The sequence below is a fragment of the Mus caroli genome, unplaced genomic scaffold (assembly GCF_978045245.1).
Source record: "Mus caroli unplaced genomic scaffold, Mus_caroli_1 scaffold_5, whole genome shotgun sequence".
Lineage (NCBI taxonomy): Eukaryota > Metazoa > Chordata > Mammalia > Rodentia > Muridae > Mus > Mus caroli.
In genome coordinates, this window is record NW_028227260.1 from 5,396,767 (window position 1) to 5,421,566 (window position 24,800).

Consider the following 24,800-nt stretch of genomic DNA (forward strand, 5'->3'; position numbering starts at 1 on the left):
TCCACTGTTGAAACACTTTGTCATCTTAAAAATTCTTGAAAATTGATTCAAATGGGCTTGGATGGTTCATGTGGTGGAATGCTTGCTTGGCATGCATGAACTGCTGGCTCGTGGACCTGATAAATTGGGAATGACGGTGCCTGCATGAAATCCCAGCAGATTTGAAGGTTAAGGTCATCCTTGAGTACACAGTATGTTTGAGTCTAACCTGGGCTACATGAGACTTCGTCCAAATACACACACACACACACACAGAGAGAGAGAGAGAGAGAGAGAGGTATCACATAGCCCTGAAAAAATAGTACAGGCAAATCTGTCAATGCCTTTGTGCAAAGAGCACAAGGCACTCATATGGATTCACCAGCTACCATCAGACTCCTGGCTCTCTGGAATCTAGTAGATGAGTACGACAGCCAGAAAGGTCAGCTAGGAACACTGTCTTCTTACCAGTCCATAGCATTGTGAACGACACTTTCACCCTTGACACAGGACTCATGCTCTATTGACTGAAGATGAGTTGTTCTTCCTGGAATTCGTTTGTTTTTTCCCCCCTAGGACTGCTGTTTAAATTCTTTTGCAGTCAGACTGTAAGAAAGCACTTAGGTGATTAAATGTCTTCAAATTAGCACACACGAAGTGAAGACATCTCACATTTTGAGGGAGAACTGTCAATTAGGGAACATGTCATAATTTGTTACCCTGCTTCAAAAGTGAGTTTTGTTTTGGTTGGTTGGTTTTGGTTTTGGTTATTGTTTTTGTCAAATGGTCCTGCATTTTGGAATACTTAAAGGGTCTGGAGGGAAATTTACAAGCTGGCTTGAATCATTACGACTTAGCACCATTTTATAATCCTGCCCCAAGACAGATAGCGAATAGCGAGAAATAATTCTGTTTTAACAAATGGCTTTTATTGAGCCTTCATGAATTCCTCTCAATTCGTTGGTTGAAGGTTGAGGAGTAGTATTTGTTTGTTTGTTTGTTGCCATATTAGGGATTGAACCTAGGGCCTTGTATCTGCTTGGCAAGTACTCTACCACTGAGCTACCTCCTGAGCCCCAGTGCAAAGGCTTCACAAGAAATGAATCCTTTGACAAATCTGAGGCTCTCTTGAGCTTAGGCTATATAATATCAGAGGCTGGAGATGTGTGCCTCAGCTGGTAGAGTTCTGCCTAGCATGCATAACGTTCTTGGTTTAACCACCAGCAATGAATAAAATCAGACATAGCAGCAAAGACCTGGAATCCCAGTACTTGGTTAGTAGAGACAGGAAGATCAAGAAGTTAAAGGGCATCCTTGGCTACATAGAATGTTTAAAGCCAGTAGTCAGGTGGCAAAGGTGAGTGGATGTCTGAGTACAAGGCCAGCCCAGTATAATATATAAAATGTTCTAGGCTAGCCAGGGCTACATAGTGAGACCCTGCCTCAAAAAAATAGTAATAAAGTAAAAATAAATAAAAATGAAGCACTCAACAACATCCAGAAAATATGCACTATGTGCTATAAGTTGTCTAAGGGTCAAAACCAAAAAAAAAAAAAAAAAAAAAAAAAAGATCAATAGAAGAGGAATCAGGGTGACCAGGGTGTGTTTACTCTTGTGGGAAGGTGCTAGAAGGGAACACCAGGGGAAAGAAGTTGTGGAAAATCAATAATTCTGGTGTTCTGAGAGATGTGTGGGATGTGTGTATGCATGCATCTCTATATATGTGCATGTGTCTGTGGTTTCGACTTCTGAATAGGCATGTACACTGTGCAAAACATATTGAACAACACACTTAATGTACTTAACGTGCGTAATACTTCAACAGAAATTGCTTTGAAAAGCCTGAAAATATTCTTTCTCCAACCCCAGCCCACCTCCGTCAAAGCTGAATGTCAGTTATGTGAAATTTTGCTACATGATTTGAAATATCTGGAGTATTTCACAAACCTACATTTCAACACCAGGCAGGTTGTGACTGTAGTTACACATAGGCTCGTATAATTCAGCAACCAACACTGGGGATGTATCCCAGTGCTCCCCCCCCCCCAGCCCCCCAGCAGTATATCCTGGGCATGACTTCTGTTTGTGAATGCCAATGTAGTTCCAAGAGGGACTGAGACCGAGGGAAATAGTGCCACTGACAGGAATCTAGAATTCTTCATTGGTATTCCTGAGTAGTGTTAAAAGTCCTTAGTGTATCCTGTTACTCCTTCTAAAAGTCTTTTTTCCTAGGCTAGGTATGATGGCACACTCCTTTAAACTCGGGAGACTGAGGCAGGAGGATCAGAAGTTCAAAGTTCGTCTCAGCTACATAGCAAATTCAGCTACATAGCAAATTCAAGGCCAGCCTGAGCTACACAAAACTCTTTCAAAATACCAACATGTGGCCTAGGCATGCATGATAGCAAATGCTTTTAGTGCCAGCAGAGACACTCAGAGCTCTGTAAATTCAATGCCATCCTGGTCTAGTGACTTCTAAGACAGTCATGGCTACACAGAGAGACTGTCTGAAAATAAACCAAGTCATGAGAGGGTGTAAAGTGAGAGGGGGCGGTGGGGAGAGTAAAGAAAGAGGGAAAAAAGTCTTTTCTCCCGGACATCCAGGGCTACACCAAAGAAACCCTGAAGAAGGGAGGTGCTGGGAGGGCAGGTTCTCTCCAAAGATGAGTCTTAGCTCCTCTTTGCCAGCTGTGTGTGCCACACAGCTTTCCTGCTGAGCACAGGAAACTGCATCCTGCAGTGTGTGGAATCTCTCAGAAACCCTGGCGAATCCCCTTGAGGCAGTGTCTGTCCTAGTATGTGACTTACCAGACAGATACCACCTCAGGCATCTGCTGCCCCTTCTTCCCACAGGTCTCCTTCCTATCTTTTAAGAACCTATGTTTCTCTGTGAGTAGGAAAACCTTTCCAGTCCAGCCATGCTTGAGACATTTAATGCATCCAGCCCTACAGACCTCTCATGCTCTCTCAATTCATTCTTACTAATGCTTGTTCTGTGGTTCATTTGCCTGGTCTCTGGCAAATGATGGGAGAGTATTCTCATATCACAAAGCACAGGGAAGCACCATAAGGTGTGTGGTTCAACTGTAACCTTTCTTGAGTAGTATTTCATACAAATAGCATCCAATGCTTTAATCCAAAAGGAAATTTCAGCACTGAGGTAATGTTAGATTCTTCCTGTCCTGGAATCACAAAGACAGACAGACAGACACACACACACACACCGGCTATGTCAGTATGGACTGGTAATGAGCAACAGAAACAGAGCCCAACTCACTTACAGCAAGGACAGTAGCATGCATGTAGATAGGAGCCATTGAAGTGAGCAGCAACTCTAGAAGCAGGACAAGGAACCATTGTAGCAATGGCCTACTAAGGATGTCATCTTTGCCTACACAATCTCTCACAGTAATGTAGCCTCCACAGTACTCGACTCCAAAGTCAAATGCCAGGAGCTAGGGATGGTCGGCACTCAATCATGGAATCTTTACCCAGCATACAAGAAGCTCTAGGTTCAAGCCCCAGCCTCATATAAACTAGGCATGGCAGTGCATGCCTGTCATCACAGCCCTTGGGGAGTAGAGCAAAGAGAATAAGAAATTCAAGATCATCCTGGCTATATATGGAGTTCAAGGCCAGCCTGGGCTACATGAGATCCTGTTTCAAAAAGAAAGAGTCACAGAGGGTGCTGAGGTCAGGGACTCCCCCTGCCGAGGCTAAACAGTCACCTAATTAGGCATTTAGGAACTGAGTAAGGCTGGCTCTGTTCTGTCAAAGGCCACCACATAGATTACCATCATCCAAAGCTGGAATTGAGGGCTAATCCATTCCAGGCAGTATACCAGACTCTTCACAACAAAAGATGACCCCTTCCATTCTCTTCAGCACCCAGAAACCAGGTGGCCTTTGAGTCTGCTTTCAAGCAAAGAGCAACTTCCACAAATACTATCACAAAAGCCAAACAGTGCAGCTACTGTGCATCGGGTTTACTGTGAGGAAAAGGAGGGAGAGAAAAGAAGTGTCTTCCTCAGACACCACAAATCAGAACAGTAGCACAAAACACAACTATTCGTAAAAATGTTTTCTGGCTCCAGGCATGCAGAATGAAGGCTACAGGTGAAGCATGCAGTATCAGTTTGGGACAAAGTGCCATGAAGCTACGCGTTTTCGTTTTTGTTTTTTTAAGAAGAAGAAAGATGACAGATAAGGAAGCACAGGCCCTTGCCCCGTGGGTCAACACTTATGATTCGCTGTTCGAATGAACTGTTACAAAACAACCTCCCTTTAAAAGGAGAGCCCAAAGACCAAAGTAAAGCGAGCCATTTTACGAAGCAGACCGACCACACGTTGGGATCTCTGGCCGCCGCCTGTCTGGAGTCCTGGAAACCAGCCACAATGACTGAATCAAATCCCAGATGCTAGGCCTCAGCTCTAGATTTCTAAACGGCAACAGGACAGACAACGGGACAGACAAGAGGAGGTATTTACGTGAAATAGCATCTCCTTGTCTCATTTCTTCTTGTACGTTTTCCTGTCTTTCTAATGAAGTCAAATTTTTTGATTAATTTTCTTGACAATTTTGGGGACTTTGAATAATGTCTACCAACAAAATCGCAGAAAAAAAATGTGCTTTTGAATTTTCATCTTGTGATTGTGATTGAAGCCAGACTTCTGGGTCTTTTGTTAGTCCTCTGCTTATTCAGTTTCCATCAATCTATAGAAGCTTAAGCTTAAGTATATGGTTTCCCCAAATAAGTATATGTTTCCCACACACAGGTTCTGGGGTTAGGAAGGGAGGCAGCACTCTCATTCAACCACACATACTAATCAAATAAGCACATGTTCTCCCCATCCCCCTCTTCCTCTACACTGCTACTGGAGAGAACAAAAGGAAAATGTTGGGGGGCCTGAGTAACACGACTCAGTGAAGAAACTGACTTCTCTGTCTTCCTTTTTGCTGGTAGATGGAAGGTCCCATCTTTGAACTAAATGAGTGATTTAAGTACTAATGTTAAATGGGACTAGACATGCTTTTCAAATGTATATATTATATGTGTGTGTGCTTTTATCGTGTGTAGTGGTGCTACATGTCTGTAAAAGTAGAGAAAGAAGGATCAGAAATTCAAGGACACCCACAGCTACATATGAACTTCGAGGCCAGCCTGGGCTACATAAATCTCTTTTCAGAGGGAAAAAAAATCACGAAGTGGGCTGAGATCAGGGAGTGGCCCTGCCTGGGGATAAAATAGGTACCCTGACTAGCTGTTTACAAGGTAAGCTTAAAGCTGGTTCTGACTTCATTGGTTTGAGGTTCAGCCTGACCTCCAGGAGTTCTCAAAGTTTATCTGTTACTTTTCTGTTGCTGTGATAGAAACAAAACAAACAAACAAACAAAAAACAAAACAAAACAAAAAACCCCACCGTGACCACAATAATTTATCTGTGCTTATGATTGCAGAGGAGTGGATGTCCACACTGACCTGGAAGGCATGGTGGCAGGAGCAGGAAGCTGAGAGATCACATCTAGACCACTCATGGGAAGTAGAGAGTGCCAACTGGAAGTAGAGTAGGGATTATAAAGTTTCCAAACCCTCTCCCCAGAGAACAGAGGAAGTGACGTACTTCCTTTGGCAAGGCTCACATTCTGTACAATCTGACCTCCCCAAAACAGCACCCACTAACTGAGGACCAAGTACTGAAATCCAAGAGCCCACCAGGGACAATTCTCGTGCAAACAGCACCCACTCACTGAGGACCAAGTACTGAAATCCAAGAGCCCACCAGGGACAATTCTCGTGCAAACCACAACACCAGGTGATCCTAAAGTGGGCTTGAGGACCACTCACCTAAGTAGATCATCCTGGAAATCTCTAAAATTACAAGAACTGATCATCTAAGTGTCCGAGAGAATACGAGAACTCCCACACTTTGCTGATAGAAGTGTCAGTTATAGCAAGCATTTGGGGAAAATATTTGGCAGTGTTGCCAAAACCAAATGCTTGTCCTATTTCCTAACAATTACACTCCTGAGTATGTACTCAAGAACGGGGTACATATTCACCAACAGAAGTGGATGAGAATATCCACAGTAGTTTATTTCATGACTGTCCAAAACCAAAACCCAAACCAAGGCCAGGTGTGGTGACTCATGCCTTTGATCCCAGCACTTGGGAGGCAGACAGATCTCCGTGAGTTCAAGGCCAGCCATCAATACATAGTGAGTTCCAGGACAGTCAGGGCTATGAAGAGAGACCCTGACTCAAAAGCAAAATGAAAACAATTCAAATGACCACCAATATCAAAATACATATATTATGTTTGCTGTATACAAACCAAGACTACACAGAATGAAAGCCTGCCAGAGGCAACTTCCATAAACATAAAATTGAGTGAACCAAACTTATATAAACCAGCACTATAAGTCTGTGGTGTGTGTGTGCCTGTGCGTGTGTGGTGTATGTGTGTGTGTGTGTGTGTGTGTATACATGCATGCAGGGGAGGTCAGAAAAGCATGTCAAATCCCCTGTAACTGAAATTATAGCCAGTTGGGAACCACCAGGTGGGTGCTGAGAACTAAACTTGGGTTCTATGAAAGAACAAGTGCTTTTCATTATGAAACCCATCTCTCCAGCTCCTCCATCTTACTTTTTGAGCCAAGAGCTCTCCCCAGTCCTGGAGCTCACTGCTTCAGCTAGGCTGTCTCGTTGCCTCCAGCAAGGAGGTTACAGATGCATATAGCATTACACCTAGCTTCTCTGTAGGTGCTGGCAACTGGAACTAAGGTCTTCACACTTGTACAAAAAGCACTTTACCTACTGACTCATCTTCCAGCACAGTAAGCCTGCTTTGAATAAGGTTCAAGCAGATAGCACTAAGTTCTGGAGATGGACGTCAGCTAGAACTTACCCTGTGGTAGTAGAATGAACAAACAGGAAGCACTTGAGAGCAAATCTTCCTTCCAGAAGACATTTTTTTCCAAGATATAATTTTCAGCAGTATCCACTTAGTGCACTCCCTTGTCAACAAAAGACATTGAACTAAAATCATGACTCTATGATAATTAAATGTCAAAGGCTAAACCAAACCAGGACTGGGGGTGCACGCCCAGAACCACAGCACTCAGCAGCTTGAGGCAGGGGGTTCACTGTGTGTCCAAGGCCATCCTGGGCTACAGAGGGAGAGCTTGTCTCCAAAATTAAGGTTTTGTAACAATGAAGTTAGCACTTAGTACAATTTCTGAAAGTGAAAAGCTTTAGCCAGGTGTTGTGGCCTCCGCCATTAATCTCAGCACTCAGGAGTCAGAAGCAGTCAGATCTTTGAATTTGAGGCCAGCCTGGTCTACAGAGGGAGTTCCAGAACAGCCAGGGCTACACAGAGAAATCTTGTTTCAAAAAAAAAAAAAGTGAAAAGTCTTTAACCTATGCTATATAAACACACACACACACACACACACACACACACACACACACCCCTCCAACCCTGACAGTCTGAGTTTGATCCCTGGAACCCACATGGTATAGAGAACTGATTCTCACAATTTGTTCTCTGACCTACATACACAGATACACAATAATAAGTAAATGTTATCTTTACACTTTAAATGATATATATTTTTAAAATGTAGCCAGAGATCCAGATGCCCTCCTGAGCTTGGAGAAGGCTTCAACTCCCTCTTCCCGACAGACACTGTTTTCAGTCCCTGGCCCTCCAGCCAGCCACGATCTGATCTGTGCAGACAATAACTTCCTTCTCCCGGAAGATGCACTGTTTCTGTGTCCTTTGACTGTGTATGGCTGAGGTATCTGTTGCAGAAGCTAAACCTAGAATTTTTGCTTCTACAATCTTTGTGTTTTTATGTTTCCTGCTGTTCTGAAACTCTTGAAACTTGAAGGGAACAGCTCTCTTTAAAAAAAAAAAATCCATTATAATCTCCGAGCTTTATGAACATCCCCAGCTAAACCCAAAGTCTGGTCCTGATGTTTAACAGGAAATGAATGTCAGTCAGCACCTTAGAACCCCAGAAGAGATGCAATTGCTCTGACTTCATTCCATGGACAACATCTGCAGCTTTTTCCTAAGTAAGCCTCTGGAGAGGCCCTTGGAAGGATTTTGGCCTTCGGTTTCTTGGGAATTTACAGGAAAGGGGCTGTCTATCTGAGCTCAGGAAATCCATGTTGCTACTCAGAGACCTAATTAGGATTGAAAAGTAGTTTGCACTACACTAAATGACATTGATCCAAGAGCACTTGATCTCGGAGTACTGAAACAGCTGAAAGGTGCCTTTGAAAACAAAGAGCCCAGGGCTGGAGAGATGGCTCACTGCTTCAGAGCACTTGCTGCTTTTGCACGGGATCCAGTTTCAATTCCCAGCCATCTGTAACTCCCGCTATAGAGCATCTATCTGATGCTCTCTTGTGGGGTACCAGGTACTCACGCGATATACAGATGATCAGTCAGGCAAAACACTGAGACACATCAACTAGGAAAGTAAACAAATCTTCAAATAAGAGCACCAGAGACGAGACCCAAAGCCTATGTTTAACTCATCATAGAACTCAGTACTTTAATTGACAGTCAGTGGAATATTGCCCCAACCAATAAAATTCTCAGCAGTTTTCCTGCTGTCTATTTCCAGCTCAGTTATGGAGTCATTCCAGATGTGCTGAGCCGGGACAGTTCCACAGAACTTTCTGCAGTAACTGACATGTTGTCTACCTGTGCCATATAATCCAGTACCCATTTTCCACAGTAGCCGATAACTTGGCATTGAGGCAGTGTAGCTGAGGAACTGACTTTTAAATCTTATCTAAACAAAAATAGCTGTAGATGCCCAGTGCAGCGACGAAGGCAGGTCTACACCGGGTAACTATAACTTGCCTCTTAGGTGATATACTGTGTTGTAGAGTTTTTAGATATTCTTTTTTCCTTCACACCCTCTGGTGTCTGGGTCATATCTGGTTTTCTTTTTTTCAGAATTTTGACTAATTTTTTTTTTTTCTAATTCTCCTCTGTACAGTAGGGTAGGCAGCTTTTCAAATAGCTTTTACTATTTAGACTAATTCATTCAGGGAAAGTTATTTGCTTTTATAGACTTTCTTGTTTATTTATTTTATCTATATGAGTATCTTGCCTGCATGTATGCATGGATGTATACCATGGACATGCCTAGGGCCAACAGAGGGTAGAAGGGGACATCAATCCCTGAGTTTCACACAGTTGTGAGCCACCCTATGGATGCTGAGAGTCAAAGCCCAAATCCTCGGAAAGAGCAACAAGTGCCCTTAACACCGAGCCAGCTCTCCAATCCCTTGCTACGATCGTTGTGAAAAATATTATATATTTCAAGAATTGTGCATTACAAATCTCACCAAGGATTTAGTCCCACTAGGTGACTGCTTAAGGACAATGATGTTTCGAAGCCCTTCATTTACCCCCCACCATGCTCCCCTATGCTCCCAGGAGTCAGGACTGAACTCAAGGCCTAGCACACCCTAAGTGAGCACTCTCCACCCAGCTGAGTGCTGTATATTGTTATTTACATATTCCTGAAGGTGGCCACAGTAACTCAGAAAATGAACCTAAAAGTAACAGAGGATCCGAAAGAAAGAAAGAAAGAAAGAAAGACCACTAAGGCATATGACATTAAATAGGAGACTACTGACTGCCAGTATACTTGGAGTTATACACAGTGAACTGCAGCCTAATCTTGGATGTAAAGAAAGTACAACTCCAATGGGCAAGTATAACAGCTAAGTCTTAGCCAATCACAGTATTCCAAGTGAGCAGGCTGTGTACCCAGAGCCCCATTTGGAGCAGCATCTAGCCAAGCCATTTCTTCATGATTGTGCTTTCTTTCCATGCAACCAATATTGCCTTGAGAATCCTCTCGGTTTTTCTTCTCTGGTTCTGGGCAGCACTGCCTAATTCACAAATATCAGTCTTTGCTCAAATGAATTCTACTAAAAGTAAGCTATCAAAAATTATTGGTTTTTTTTTTTTTTTTTTGTAACAAGCAAAGATTCTTTGTTGTTGTGTCCGGCCAGCAGATCACAGCCTGGGTTCTAGCCTGGAAAGGCATTTTGGAAACCTGGAAGAGAAGAGGGGCTAGGCGCGAGAGAAAGAAATGTAGCTAAGACAACATTCTGATCAAAGCTCAATTTTACTTTTTTCAGACACTCAGTTATAAAGGAAGGGGGAGGGAACCCGACTTCCCGCCAAGTAACTCGGGATCCAGTAGTAGGACGAACACGTGTGTGCCTCCAAGCAGCAAAGCAGCAGGGTCCAGCAGTGGGCGTGGCAGGACGAATGAGCAGGAAGCTCCACCCTTGAGCAAGCAGGTTCCAGGGTGGGGGAAGAGAGACCACACTTTGTAACTCAAGCCGGGCTCCTGAACGGTCTTCTAGGCCTTCTGGGCGCACATCTTTAGAGGCCAGCTGTAGCAGAGTCCTGATACTTCAATTTACTCAGAGCTTCTCATTCTCACTATCCAATCACCCTCAGCATCTGCTCCAGTTCTTCATTCTGTACCACCCACTTACACCTACAACCCTACACTGTCAGTTCTGCAGCCAAAATCCTATTGGGTTAGAGCCTAGTTTGGTTTCTGCTGCTGGGATAAACACAGTGGTCAAATACAACTCAGGGAGGAAAAGATTTATTTCAGGTTACAGTCCATAATTGAAGGAACTGGGCAGGAACTGGAAGCAGGAACCATGGAGGAATGCTGCTTACTGGCTTGCTCCCAAGTACACATCAGCTACCCTTTTGTATACAGCCCAGGCCTAAGTACTAAGGATAATACTGCCTTCCCACAGAGGGCTGAGCCCGCCTACCTTAATTAGAAATAGAGAAAAATGCCACACAGATGTGTACAATTTTTCAATTGAGACTCCTTCTTCCCACGTGTGTCAAGTTGACAAGCAAGACCTTGCAGTTTTGTAAAGCAATTATTTCTGAGAACTTCAACACCAAATGGTGCTACTTTCAGAGAGTGATAAACCGTAGCAAAAACAAAACTTCTAGACTGGGCCTAGTGATACACACCCATAGTATCAGCACTTGGAGAACAAGAAAATTATCATAGTTTGAGGACAGCCTGGACTACATAGTTGTGAAAGACCCACAACGTGAGGACTCCCCCACGTTCTGACTCAGGAGAGGCGACACCCCAAAATCACCCACAAGAAACGATCTTGCTGCAACTGCAAGAGGATTTTTATTTGAGAGCGCTCTAGGGCCCATGGTCATACACCACGCAGGGGTAGAGGACCATGGCGCCCCGAGTAGCTGAGTAAGGGGGTATTTAAAGGAAGAAACCACAACTCAAGGAGGTGGGGAGGGCATTGTTGGAAAATACCAAAAATACCAGTTAAGAGTCACGAGGAAGTGCAAAGTCACAAGTGTCAGGTTATCTCTTAAGACAGTTTCTAAGAGCCCCTAACAATCTAAGAGCCCCTAACCATAGCACATTTGCATTGCAGGTTCCAGTAATGGTCAGGGTGACTTTCTTTGAATTGAACCCAGGAAGCAGGTGGGTGGAGGAATGTCGCTATCTGTTTTATGACCAGCACCTGGAGCACTAAGCCACAAAGGCTACACTCCCAAGCCTGAGCCCAAAAGCCTCAAATTTTGCTATACTTCTTCAGTTGTAGACCAGGCTAGACTACAGTGTGAGAATCTTGTATTTAAACCAAACCAAACCCAAACCAAGATTGCTTTGTAATCATACCCTAATACTAACCGTTCAAAACATAAAAATAATCAGGCATCCCTTATCCTGATCAGTGTGAGTTCCTTGCCCTCCCTCTGCTGAGGTAAAATCTCTTACATTCATGACCATATCACCCTGCTGTATCCCTGCTGTGATCAGATCCAGTACACAACACTGGAGGGGTTGCTTCCTTAAATCTTTTCCTGAATTGTTTTGGCATTGGAGGTCAAAGGAGACTGCCACATTTTCTAGTTCAATTATCACTGTGGTTTTAATCCTTGAAGGCAGACCATGTTCACACATACATTCAGGTTTCTTGTAACTAATTACTGAATGGTTACTACTTCCTTTCATTCTTGTGATGCATGTTATATGCTTGTTGGACTAATTACTGTTAAGCATGGCAGTAATTATGGCTTGCCTTTTTGCTGCCTGGTTAGTTGAGAGTCTTACTATGTAACCCTAGCTGGTCAGAAACTTAGGGAGCTTCTCCCATCTCTGCCTCTGGAGCGCTAGTATTATATGCCACCAGGTTTAGCCATTTTTATATTGATTTTTTTAAAAAAAACCAACCATTTATTATTACAGACCATCACTGTTAGCCATTTATATTTTATTTGATTGTTCTTATGGAGGGTTTTACATTTGTTTATTTTTATTTATTTAGGAAGGCGAGTATCGGGTCCAGCCTGTTTAAAGTTTTGCCCTAGGCTGTCCTCGAACTCAGGATCCTCCTGTCTCCGTTCTTTAGTCTTCAGCCTTTGCCTACTGGGGTCCATCACCGCAGCCAGCCTGTTTTTATTTTTGTCCCATCTGTTTTACTGGTTTGACGGAAACTAAAAAGAGTAAGCGCATCAACAAACGTTGCCACTGAAACGCAGCAACCAGCCGGGTTAGTTTCACTTCGGGCCTTAGCTCCTCTCTCAAGGGACCACTCTGCGAGCCCCGCGGCCGCTCTGCGCAAGCGCCATGTCCAAAGCACCTTAGCGTCCAATCCCACGCCCACGTCGGCTCGCCGGAACCTTAGGACTGGTGCAGGCTCTGTCGTCCGGCCCCAAGAAACGGAAGTTCCCTCCGGGAGGCGGCGGCACCGCCCACTGGAGGGCGGCGTCTGCGCTTCTGGGCGGGCGGTGCTGCGGCTGCTAGGGCAGTGACCGAGCATCTCGGATGGCGGCGTTCCGCCATTTCCGTTAGCTCGGCCCCCGCGGAAGGGCTAACTCCCGGGTCCGGTGGAAGGCAATCCCGGCTCGCAGGGGCGCTCTGGCGCTCCCCGTGCCCAGGCTGCTCGAAGGTTGAATTCCCTTCTCCCTTTAGGTGCTGTCATTGGAGCGGGCCGGAAGGCGCGCCGCCATGGGTGTACAGCCTCAAGGCCGTCCCCCGGGGTGGATTTCTGCAGGCTTTGTTTAGTAGTCAACCCCACCCACCGGAATCTCTCTGGGCGGGCCGGTTCCTCTCCCTGTCCCTTCCCCCGGGATCCTAACGTGGCTGCCTAAAAACAATGCCCCGCCAGCGTCTCGTGTCCTACCCCCCCAACCCCCCATGGCCCGTCCATTCCATTCTGAGCCAGGGCCTTGAAGCTCGACCGATAAGTTTAGCCTGAAGCTAGAAATTTTCTCTTTTTTTCCCCTCCTGGATGTTGAGAGAGATTTAAAGACTGCTGGTCTGTTCCCTAAGCCTCTGGAAAATTTCACAGTAAACTTTCCTGTCCTTTTTCTTCACGTTTGGATGATTTTAGTGCAGATGTGTGTATGCCCTGCCTATAATTGCGTATTCCCAGGCATCTGCGTGCATTCAGGCAACACATTGTAGGGCCGACTCTTGCTGTCCCGGTAAAAGGTTTTGTATGTGCACACACATTGTACACACACACTGGTGAACTACAACTGCCATGAAATGTGTCTGGTCTGGACTGGAGTGTGTTAGCACAGCGGACTTCTGTTTTTGAGAATTAACACAAAAAGGAATTAAAATACCTTTTTATCAGATTTTGAAAGGACAGTATTGGGGCGCAGCTTAGGTGTAGCTCAGTAGTAGAGCACATACTTTAATCTATCTGCCCAAGGCCCCTGGGTATGAACCCTACCACTGCATTTTAAAGGAAAAATATTTTGGCTAAGTAAAATTAGAATTAATTCCATCAAATTTTAACATACTATCACACATTTTAAAAATATCTTTGTGGCTTGAACTCTTTATGTGAGATAGCATTGCTCTACAAAGGGTGCTTTCAAACAGTACCCTGTGGCCAAACACAGACTGCCCACTTTCTCTTTTGAAATACGGTCTCTTGTAGCCCTGGCTGGCCTCTTTCTGACCACACTGGCTTTATGAGGTGTGCGTAGAGGGGGGTAGGAGTGAGGGGGGGTGCAAACTCAGTGCCCTGTGCATGCTAGGTAAGTGCTCCACGAACTGAGCCTCATCTTCAGAACCCCACCCTCAACACACACACACACACACACTTTAAAAAATAATTTGTGCTAATCAACTTAGATGTCTTCCTTAATTACTGTCCTCCCCCCTTTTTTTGAGACAGGGTCTGTCACTGAACCTGAAGCTCACCAGTTCAGCTAGACTGCCTGGCCAGTGAACTCCAAAGACTGACCTGTCTCTCCCTTCCTGTTGCTGGAATTACAGGTGTGCACCATAAGCCTGGCTTTTTATGTAGATACTGGGGATCAAGACTCAGGTCCTCATTGCACAGCAAGCAGTTTACCACCTGAGCCATCTTCCCAGTTCCAGCCTGCCTTATTAGGTTTTATTGTATATAGATGTGTGGGTATATGCATGTGAGTGCCAGTCCTACGGGAGGCCAAAGGCATCAGGTTTTCCTAAAGCTGGGTTATAAGCACTTGTGAGCTACCCAGTATAGGGTGGGAACTAAAGGGGGTGTAGGGGAAGGAGAGGGGAGGGAGGATAGCCCGAGCCTGGCCGGAGATCCTCCTATGCTCTGGGCAGGCAGACGCGGTAAGGCTGCCAGAAGCTTTCCACTCAGCCCGGGTGGGCATTTATGCCACTGACCCCACTTGACGGGGGGGGGGGGACAAGGGGCAGCCCCCGAAACCAGGGTTCCCCAGGACAACACCCTGTAGCCCCGGGGTTATGGGAGCAAGGGCTGAAGGAAGAGAGGTTCCCACGCAGATGAGAATAAGTGTAGGGGGCCTTGATAAACAGAGACAGTCTATGGTTTTAGAGCTTTATTATAGAAAGGCAGGGAGAAAGAGAGAAGGTAGAGAGAGAGAAGAAAGGCTAGAGAATAAGAGGGAGAAAGAGAGGAGAGAAGAGTAAGGGGAGTAAGAGCAAGAGAGCGAGGTGGGGCCAAACAGCTCCTCTTATGGTTTGCTGTAATCTTTACTGTTGCTAGGTAACTGGGAGGAGTTTAGCCTGAAGGTCAGAAGCTTGGGACATTGTCTACATGACTACTAGCCATGCTTCTCCTGTGGGGGCTGATGGGGAAGTAACTTCAACAGGAGCCAGGGTCCAGGAGATATGAGGGAACGCCTTCCATCCCATGTAGGTGGGGATTACCACCACTGGGTCCCAGGGTTCAACATCTAGCCTCAACTGGAAACCAGGCTGTCTGTGCATAGCCCAGTGCCCCACAATGTAGGTGCTGGAAACTGAACCTGGCTCCTCTACGATAGCAGTACACAGCTGCTTAACCATCACTCCAGCCCCATTCAGTATTTGCTATCTGTTTGTTCTGCTGCAAAAGTAATAGAGTTAAGTAGTCCCTGCACCAGAAGTGTAAAGTATTACCTATCTGTCCTTTTACAGAAAGTATTTGCTGGCCTCCTATCCTGGAAAAATAGCTGGTATGGTAGATATTAAATCTTTTTTAATTTTTTTTTTTTCGACAAAGTCTCACTATAAAGCCCATGTTGTCTGGACTTGACAAACCTCCTGCCTTAGCCTCCTGAGTGCTAGGATATATGTGTCAGTATACTTAGCAAAATTTATTCATTTTTAATTTACAGTTAATATATTTGTGGTGCGTGAATGTGCATGTCGAAGTCAGAGGACAACTTGTCAGTTCTCTTACTCTATTACCTTCTAGGGATTGATCTCATGGTGTCAGGCTTTGATGGCAAGAACCTTTACCCACTGAGCCATTTTGCCAGCCCCTGGCAATTTTTAAAAAATTTGTATTATAAATTCACATAATTGTCAGTCACTTATAAAGACTGAGTGATTCATTAAAACTATCTCTTGATTCACATATTAATCCAGGATGGCAGAGTCACCCATTTTGTTTTGTTTTGTTTTGTTTTTATTTTTTATTAGATATTTTCTTTATATACATTTCAAATGCTATCCCGAAAGTTCCCTATACCCTCCCTTCGCCCTGCTCCCCTACCTACCCACTCTTGCTTCTTGGCCCTGGCATTCCCTTGTACTGGGGCATATAAAGTTTGCAATACCAAGGGGCCTCTCTTCCCAATGATGGCTGACTAGGCCATCTTCTGCTACATATACAGCTAGAGATATGAGCTCTGGGGATATTGGTTTGTTCATATTGTTGTTCCACCTATAGGGTTGCAGACCCCTTCAGCTCCTTGGATGCTTTCTCTAGCTTCTCCATTGGGGGCCCTGTGTTCCATCTTATAGATGACTGTGAGCATCCACTTCTGTATTTGCCAGGCACTGGAATAGCCTCTCAGGAGACAGCTATATCAGGGTCCTGTCAGCAAAATCTTGCTGGCATACGCAATAGTGTCTGGGTTTGGTGGCTGATTATGGGATGGATCCCCAGGTGGGGTAGTTTCTGGATAGTCCATCCTTTCGTCTTAGCTCCAAACTTTGTCTCTGTAACTCCTTTCATGAGAGTCACGAATTTTGAAGATGAAGAAGTAGAGGCACAGGATGATCAGTAAACTTCACCAACTTGTCTAGTATTCCCTCATTTCTGGGAACTATACTTTCCTTTTCGTTTCTTTTCTTCCTTTCTTTCTTTTTTTTTTTTTTTTGTGAGACAGGGTTTCTCTGTGTAGCCCTGGCTGTCCTGGAACTCACTTTGTAGACCAGGCTGTCCTCGAATTCAGAAATCCACCTGCCTCTGCCTCCCCAGTGCTGGGATTAAAGGTGTGTGCCACCACTGCCTGGCTGGAACTATAGTTTCTTGAACATCCATATCCAAAAGACTGCTCAGACCTACTAGATTAGCCCACAATGGACACCTTGGGGTTTTGTGATCTAGGATTTTTAAAATTTTTGTTAGCATACAGAATAAATACTAAGGGGTTTTGTTTTTTTTTTTGGGGGGGGGTTTGAGACAAGGTTTCTAGAACTCTGTAGCCCTGGCTGTGCTGGAACTCGATCTGTAGACCAGGCTGGCCTCAAATTCACAGAGATCCACCTGCCTCTGCCTCCCAAGTGCTGGGATTACAGGTGTGAGGCACTGGTTCACCATGGGTCATCCCTACTCAGCTCAGCATCATAGGCTTTGTTTGTAGATAGCATTATGCTTTATTCTCATTTATCTCCCGTACCCACTGTCATCTCTGTGTTTCCTTCCCCTCTGAGGGATTCCTTTCCTTGCTCCAGGTAATGCCCCCTTCTGCTTTCATGTCACATGTATTCCGTTACTCTCTCCCCCACCCTCTTCTCGCTATCATTGTTCTATTTTTATGGTAGAAGAGTTCTGAATGACTAAAAAAAGAACTAGAATTGAGGTGGATTTTGTTTTCCAGGACTTTCCAGGATACAGTGAGTACAAGCAAGTTGCTGTAGAGTGACAAGAACCTCACAAACTAAAAAAAGAGAAAGCATCTTGGACATTGCGTAACAGAAGAGAGTATCTCCTAAGGTGCTTGTCAGGTATGTGCCAGGGAACAAAATAAGTATTATTATTATTTTGTGAGAAATATAGACAAAGATGTTTTTAAATAAGGTATCTTAGGGTTTTACTGCTGTGAACAGACACCATGACCGAGGCAAGTCTTATAAAAAACAACATTTAATTGGGGCTGGCTTACAGGTTCAGAGGTTCAGTCCATTATCATCAAGGCATGATGGAGCATGGCAGTGTCCAGGCAGGCATGGTGCAGGTAGAGCTGAGAGTTCTGTCTTCGTCCAAAGGCTGCTAGTGGAAGGCTGACCTAGGGTGAGAGTATTAAGCCAACATCCACACTGACATACCTACTCCAACCAGGTCACACCTATTTTAACAAGGCCACACCTCCAAATGGTGCCACTCCCTGGCCCAAGGATATACAAACCATCACATACGGTAAACATGAAAACACTGTAGTTACTTGATGTTTTTCCCAGAGTTTCTCAGTTGCTTTATGAAATTCATATCCCAGGCTTACTGTGCAACTTGAGGTAACCTGAGGAGAAATAGCACCATCACTTGCTCAGCAAACATTCATTGCCTCCCACTGTTAAGAGAGAAATATTACAGACTATCTCGAATTGTTTATATCACAACATTTACTGCATTACAATCACAGTTGTAGAGGTTTTCATTTGAATTGTATACAAAAGTATTTCTAATAGTTTCTTATGTAATAGGACTTATGTAACAAAGTCTGAAGGTAGAGAGGTTCTGTGTATCTAGTCCATCAGCAGGACTGGCGCTCTTTTTGGTACTAATGGCAACCTATTGGTCAGGTGGGTGGAGGGGTCAGTTTCTGGGTGTGACTTAAATCACAGTTGGCTGGAGAACTGAACCAATGTCCAAGTCCTACCCTCAAAGGCTCCAGTTCACTCTATCTGGGATGAGGCTCTGGCATTGCTTGATTTAGTTTTTGTTGACGTCCCTGGATGATTCTACTACACAGCCATGATAAGAACCACCTGTGGTGATAGCAGGAAGCCAGGTTTAGGGAGCTGTTGGAGCAAAGGCACAGCTGTGAAATGGAGCTATGCTTGTCTGTGGTTGAGAGTGGTCAAGGCAGAGAGCCAGCATGAGGTGCTGTTTATGGAATCCACTCACAGGCTCCATTCCCGTGGGTGGAGAGAACTGTCTGAAGGACTTTAAGCAGGAGAAACACACACACACACACACACACACACACACGAGTTAATATAGCCAACCTCTATCTGCAAGGAAAACCCATGTTATAGCTCCAGTTCCAGGGAGATCTGATACTTTCTTCTGGCTTCCACAGGTACGAGGCATGTATGTGGTGCACATACATACATGCAGTGCATATAGGCAGGCAAAACTTATCCATACACATAAAATTACAAAACAGACCCTACAATAGGAGAATTTTAAAAAATATATATATGTGGTATGTGGCACATGAATTTGCAAAAAGGGATTACTGGTTATTGTTTTCCACAACTTTTCAGTAAATCTAGCAGTATTTCCAAATAAAGAATAAGTGGAGCATCCGGATGTGACCTTGTTTTTCCAACAGTCAAATGTCAGCACATTGAGTCCTGTTGAATTTCAGGGTTCATTAGACCTGCTTCCCAACCTGAAATGCCTATTTCTTTACATTGATTCAGACATTAGCATCCCTCTTTTGTTTCCTTTTTTATATTTAAAAAAAGCACCACTACAAATATTATAAAGGTATTAAGTATCTTAGTCTCATAGCTGATTATGAGGAGAAAATAGCCCAGTGTTTGCTTAGCATTGTCTTATGGCTGCTTATGTGAGCATGATTTTATACCCAAGATGATCATCACATTCCAACCAAGATGAGTCAAGGTCTCATGCATTCCAGACTCGCCTCAGCTTTTCTCTATATCTAAAGATGGTGTTAAACTCCTGTTCTTTCTGTCTTCACCCACAAAGTACTGGGATTGCAGATATACACCACCATGCTAGGTTCCTGAAGAATCTTAATCTAGAAAAATACTGATTTGTATTATTGTGGGAAAGTTATAGTGGATATTGTAGAAAGTCTCTGAATATTCTGCTTAAACTTTGCAGAGCCATTTTCCTTCTGTTATTGAGAATCAAAATATTGAAAGTTGAGTAGTTCATGTCACTGCAGTATCTAATTTGCCACACCTGTTTATATTACTCCTTAAGAAAACATCACATGGACAACTGACAGAAGTTGTAGTTTACTATCCAGGAGCTGCAAGTAGTAAAGGCCAGCTTAAAACATTGAACCACCTTTTTCTCTTTTGCTTTGCAGCTGTGAAAATGTCTGACAAGAACCAAATCATTGCCAGGGCTTCCTTGATTGAGCAACTGGTGTCTAAAAGGTATTTTGAGGATATTGGTAAACAGCTTACTGAGCTAGAAATGATTTATGTGTCTAAGGAGCATCTGCAGGAGACAGATGTAGTCAGAGCTGTTTACAGAGTCCTCAAAAACTGCCCATCAGTGGCTTTAAAGAAGAAGGCCAAGTGTCTGCTGGCCAAGTGGAGAGGTTTCTATAAGAGTGCACACTTCAAACCAAGGCAAAGCCCTAAAGTACTCCATACAAATGTTAATAAAGAAGAAAGTGTAGCAGTTTCTCAGGATGTAAGCCAGGATGAAACCTCAGGCTCTAGCCATAGTGAGATAATGGGTCTCTGCAGTTCTCTCTCTAGGCTGTTACCCCAAGATGCTGCAAAACCTGCTGCAGCAATTGGGTCTGAAAGTAGCACTGCTCAAATGGAAATTAATGAAGAATATTTGAAGGGTGATGACTCTGAATGCACTCGCAAGAGCTCAGGTGTGTTTCAAGGTACTTTAGTGTCTGTGAGAACTAAGTGCGTAGAACTTCTTTCCACAGCATTAGCTAGTTCTTGCACAGATCACACAGAAGTTCACATATGGCAGAACTTAGCAAGAGAAATTGAAGAGCACATTTTTACCCTTCATTCAAACAATATCAAAAAATATAAAACTAGTATTCGAAGCAAAGTTGCCAATTTGAAAAACCCCAGAAATTTTCATTTACAACAAAACCTCCTCTCTGGAACCATGTCTGCAAGGGAGTTTGCTGAAATGACTGTCTTGGACATGGCAAGCCAGGAACTCAAGCAACTGAGAGCTTCCTACACAGAATCCAGCATTCAGGAACACTGCCTTCCCCAATCAGTTGATGGCACATGGACAAATAAAATTAAGTGTAGGCGCTGTGATAAATACAACTGCAAGGTCACTGTGATTGCTAGAGGAACACTTTTCCTTCCAAGTTGGGTGCAGAATTCAAACCCAGATGAACAAATGACCTATGTCATTTGTAATGAATGTGGGGAGCAGTGGTACCATAACAACTGGGTGTGCTTGTGATTTGTAAATAATCCTTTCAAGGGCATATGTTTTATATGTATAACCTAACCTTTTGTGCTTGTTTTTTTTTTTTTTTTTTAGTTTTCTTTTCTTTTCTTTTCTTTTTTCTTTTTTTCCTTCGAGACAGGGTTTCTCTTTGTAGCCCTGGCTGTCCTGGAGACCAGGCTGGCCTCGAAGTCAGAAATCCACCTGCTTCTGCCTCCCAAGTGCTGGGATTAAAGGTGTGCGCCACTACTGCCCGGCTTGTGCTCGTTTTTTTTTTTTGTTGTTGTTGTTGTTGTTGTTTTGTTTGTTTGTTTGTTTTTAACAAAATCTTAATCTTATTTTTGCCTTTGGGATTTTGGTTCATGAAAGATGTCATTATATAGCCAAAGGTGGCCCAGTCTCATGAGTGCTTGCATTACAGGTACGCCTGGTTTTATATACTGTTCTTACTATAGCCCTAAGACTAAGGAAAGAGAGTTATTTGCCAGAGTGTAGGCCATAGAAAGCTATCACACTACTTTGTGGCCACTTAGTGCTTTACTCAGAGTGGCACTGTAGCTCCACACTGCCTGAGAGCATATTAGAGATGAAGACTCTTGCCGGATGCTCCTTAAGTCCTGATGTGCATTTTAACAGAGTGCCCAGGTTATCCTCTGGGGTATTTTGAGAATCACTGACATACATAGCATTAGGCCTGAAGTTCTCAGGAATGACTATATATTAGAATTTTCTGGAGAACATTGAAATGTACTGGTGCCAAGGGCCAAGTCTAGTACAATTCAGTATGAACCTATGGCCTGGACCATCACTGCTCTGGTCATTTGTTGGTTCATGTTAAGTTGTAGTTAGAGTTAGGAACTGCCTGTAAATAGTCTCTCATTTGAGCCTTTCCAGAGTTCTGAAGAAATTAATGTTATTCTGGAGAGTTTACAGATGAGGAAAGCAGCCCACTTGCCCAGCTTACACAGCTGTATGTAGTCTGCTTCACACTGATCCCAGGTTTTCCAGCTTACTTCTCAAGCAGGTGTGAGGGCACATGCCTGTAGTCCAAATACTAGGGAGAATGAGGCAGGGGATTTATGTGAGTTCAGGCCAGTTTGACTTGCAAAGTTCCTGTCTCAAACCTGTTAAAAGGGAATCATGTTTCAAGCCTGTAATCCTAGCATTGGGAATGCTAAGGCAGAATCCCATAGTTGAGGGCAGCCTGGGTTAGATAGAGAAACACTGCCAAAATCAAAAATACTCAGTCTGAGGATGACTTAATTTTGACTTTGTAAGAAGTATACTCTTGGAAATAGGTGCTAAGCAAATAGTGTTTGGAACCTCTAAGCTTATGTGACTGGAGTTTTATTCTTTTGTCCTTAATTTTCTCATTTTCTTTTGACTGGTGAAAAGTTGCAGTATAGGTTAGAATTTGGCTCCAAGCCTGCTTCCTTAGTTGAATGCCCTGTGTATTTTTTTTTTTTGAGCACTGCAAAAAGTATGATATATAGTTCCTTAATGTTAGGAATCTCTATACCTTCAGAGGCATGTGTGTTGGGTTTGAAATTCAAATTCTGCTCATGTGAAAATGGCACTAGTTGTTAGAGGAAGTCACTCCTTCAACCTCAACATTTACTTACATACTAACTAAAGAGAAAATCACTTCTCCTAGTTCTTTGTAAACAGTGTTTACAGATTTGTATGCTTATTCACAAGCCTTTTTATGTGACCATGACTAATTTTTTTCCTTAAAAGTAATAAAATGATTGTCTTTCTGGGTTTTGACTTTTTTTTTTTAACCATGTAAAACAATTTTATACATAACACAAAACCTTGCATATATGTGCTCCTTTTACAGTTAATCAGGTGATTAGATATACATTTTCTCTTTTGTTGTTTGACAACAATATGTGAAGAGTTTCTATTTTTATAAGACTAGCTTCACTGTAGCCTAAGCTGGGTTCAAACTCACACTGGCTGGCCTTAACCTCCAGAGTGCTATGATTGGCAGTGTAAGCCACCATCCATTGATTTTATCATATCAAAGAGGTTTTTTCTTAGTTCCATATAAACTCATATTTTCACTAGTTATTATCCCCTAACTCCCCAGTATTCCTTCATTGGGATCTATAGGCTTTTCTTTATATTTTTACCTCCATATGACAGTTCCCCAATGGTTGCATAAAACTAGCAAACATTTCTGTTTTAGATTTTTTGAAGAAATCAACTTGAAGCTGTCAAGTCTGAATTATATTTTGTTATATTTTCTCCATATGGCACTCCAGGGTTGTTCACCATGATGCAATGTGTTAGTCCTTTAAAGAGTGACTTACAGAGTCATCAAAAACTCAAAAGTTTCACAAAATGTGGTTTCATGTGACTTGGAATGATCTTAAAACCTAGACAGTGGTTGTGCAAGAGCAGCACACACAGCATATAAAAACCTTGTTTCATTTGTTTGTTTAAATCAGTTTGATGTTTGGATTTTCTATGTAACTATGTATTGCTTTTTTATATTGAGATTTTGTAAGCTACATTTACCAAAAATAAAAGTATTTGAAATGGAAAAATCTCTTATTCTCCATTATTTTTTAATTGTATGAGATCTTCCTTATTTCCCATAAGCTCTGTCAGTTAGTTTTGTAACAAGAGAGGGAAATGGTGATGTAGGTTTCATTCTTTTGGTCAGTGAGACAGTTACATTTTCTAAATATAGACAATGATTTTACACTGTGTCTTATCCTCTAAAAAGAGAAAGAAGAGTTCCCCCTCACTCTTTCTTTTATTCCCTAAAAGAGAGAGAATCGTTTCTCCTCTCCCTCTCCCTTTCCTTCTCTCTGTCTTCTTTCTTTCTTTCTTTCTTTCTTTCTTTCTTTCTTTCTTTCTTTCTTTCTGTTGTTGTTGTTGTTGTTGTTGTTGTTGTTGTTGCAGGGTTTCTCTATATAGCCCTGGTTTCCTGGAACTCACTCTGTAAACCAGGCAGGCTAGCCTCAAACTCAGAGATCTCTCTGGCTCTGCCTTCCAAGGGCTAGGATTAAAGCTGTGTGCCATCACTGCCCAGCCAAAGGAGTTTTGTTTTGGTTTGGTTTGGTTTTTTGTTTTTGTTTTTAACAATTGCTTATGGGGCAGATTCTAATTTAAAATGGCCCTTATAGGAGCAAAGAGCAATTCTGAGGACTCCAAGATTCCGGGAAGGTGCCTGCTAATAAGGAACAGCTGATGTGAATGAGACATGATGTAAAGGACTCCACAGAGTTCCTAAGGTCCATTGCAGGTCATGATCACAATAAGGACTTGGAGGCTTTGGGGGTCTAGGGTGATTTGTGTTTAAAAAACATTATTGAACTTAGGTGATTTGTAGTCATGGGCTTTGAGTGCCTTTTAGGAAGACCATTGTAGCTGCTTTGTTGAGTGATGAGAGAAATAAGGATGGATGCAGGAACGCCAGATAAGTGACCATTAACAATGGTCAAATTGAAGTATAGAAAAAAAATAAGCCAGGCAGTGGTGGTACACGCCTTTAATCCCAGCACTCAGGAGGCAGAGGCAGGCGGATTTCTGAGGTTGAGGCCAGTCTGGTCTACAAAGTGAGTTCCTTCCAGGACAGCCAGGGCTACACAGAGAAACCCTGTCTCGAAAGAGAGAGAGAGAGAAAGAGAGAGAGAGCGAGAGAAAAGGAAAAATATACTTTGGCTGCATCCTGATGGTTAATGGACCCCTTTGCAGTTTTGCAAATGTCTGTTTCATAGAATATGCCCAATCCAAAATTTCCTCCCTGTGGCCAATCATCAGATAAAAGTGCAGAATGTGAGCACTAAACACATATAGCCTGTTCCCCAGTCTCCATGGTAACGGCATAGGGTGGGAAAATCCATTTTAATACCTGAATGTGGGAAGGTTTCCTCCTTTGTTCGTACAACTTTTTAAAATGAAGGCTTGAGTACAATCGTGGCTCTGTC

The 24,800-nt window shown here is 43.3% G+C and overlaps 1 protein-coding gene across 2 annotated transcripts; it reads left to right on the top strand.

Annotated features, from left to right (window-relative positions):
* Window positions 1-12,827: 12,827 nt before the first annotated feature.
* On the top strand, window positions 12,828-23,381 carry Tceanc (transcription elongation factor A N-terminal and central domain containing). 2 transcript variants are annotated; one of them, XM_021154141.3, is made up of 5 exons: window positions 12,828-12,981; window positions 14,224-14,324; window positions 15,465-15,502; window positions 17,378-17,504; window positions 19,787-23,381. In XM_021154141.3, exon 5 carries the CDS (start codon window positions 19,795-19,797, stop codon window positions 20,872-20,874), a length of 1,080 nt encoding a protein of 359 aa, XP_021009800.1. In that variant the 5' UTR covers window positions 12,828-12,981; window positions 14,224-14,324; window positions 15,465-15,502; window positions 17,378-17,504; window positions 19,787-19,794; the 3' UTR covers window positions 20,875-23,381. The 2 variants fall into 2 exon arrangements, with proteins under 2 accessions (XP_021009800.1, XP_029329252.1); XM_029473392.2 differs by lacking the exon at window positions 15,465-15,502.
* The last annotated feature ends 1,419 nt before the right edge of the window (window positions 23,382-24,800 follow it).

What these genes read in the sequence shown, in the direction of transcription:
- Tceanc (XM_021154141.3), top strand. Translation starts at nt 19,795, where the DNA reads ATGTCTGACAAGAACCAAATCATTGCCAGGGCTTCCTTGATTGAGCAA.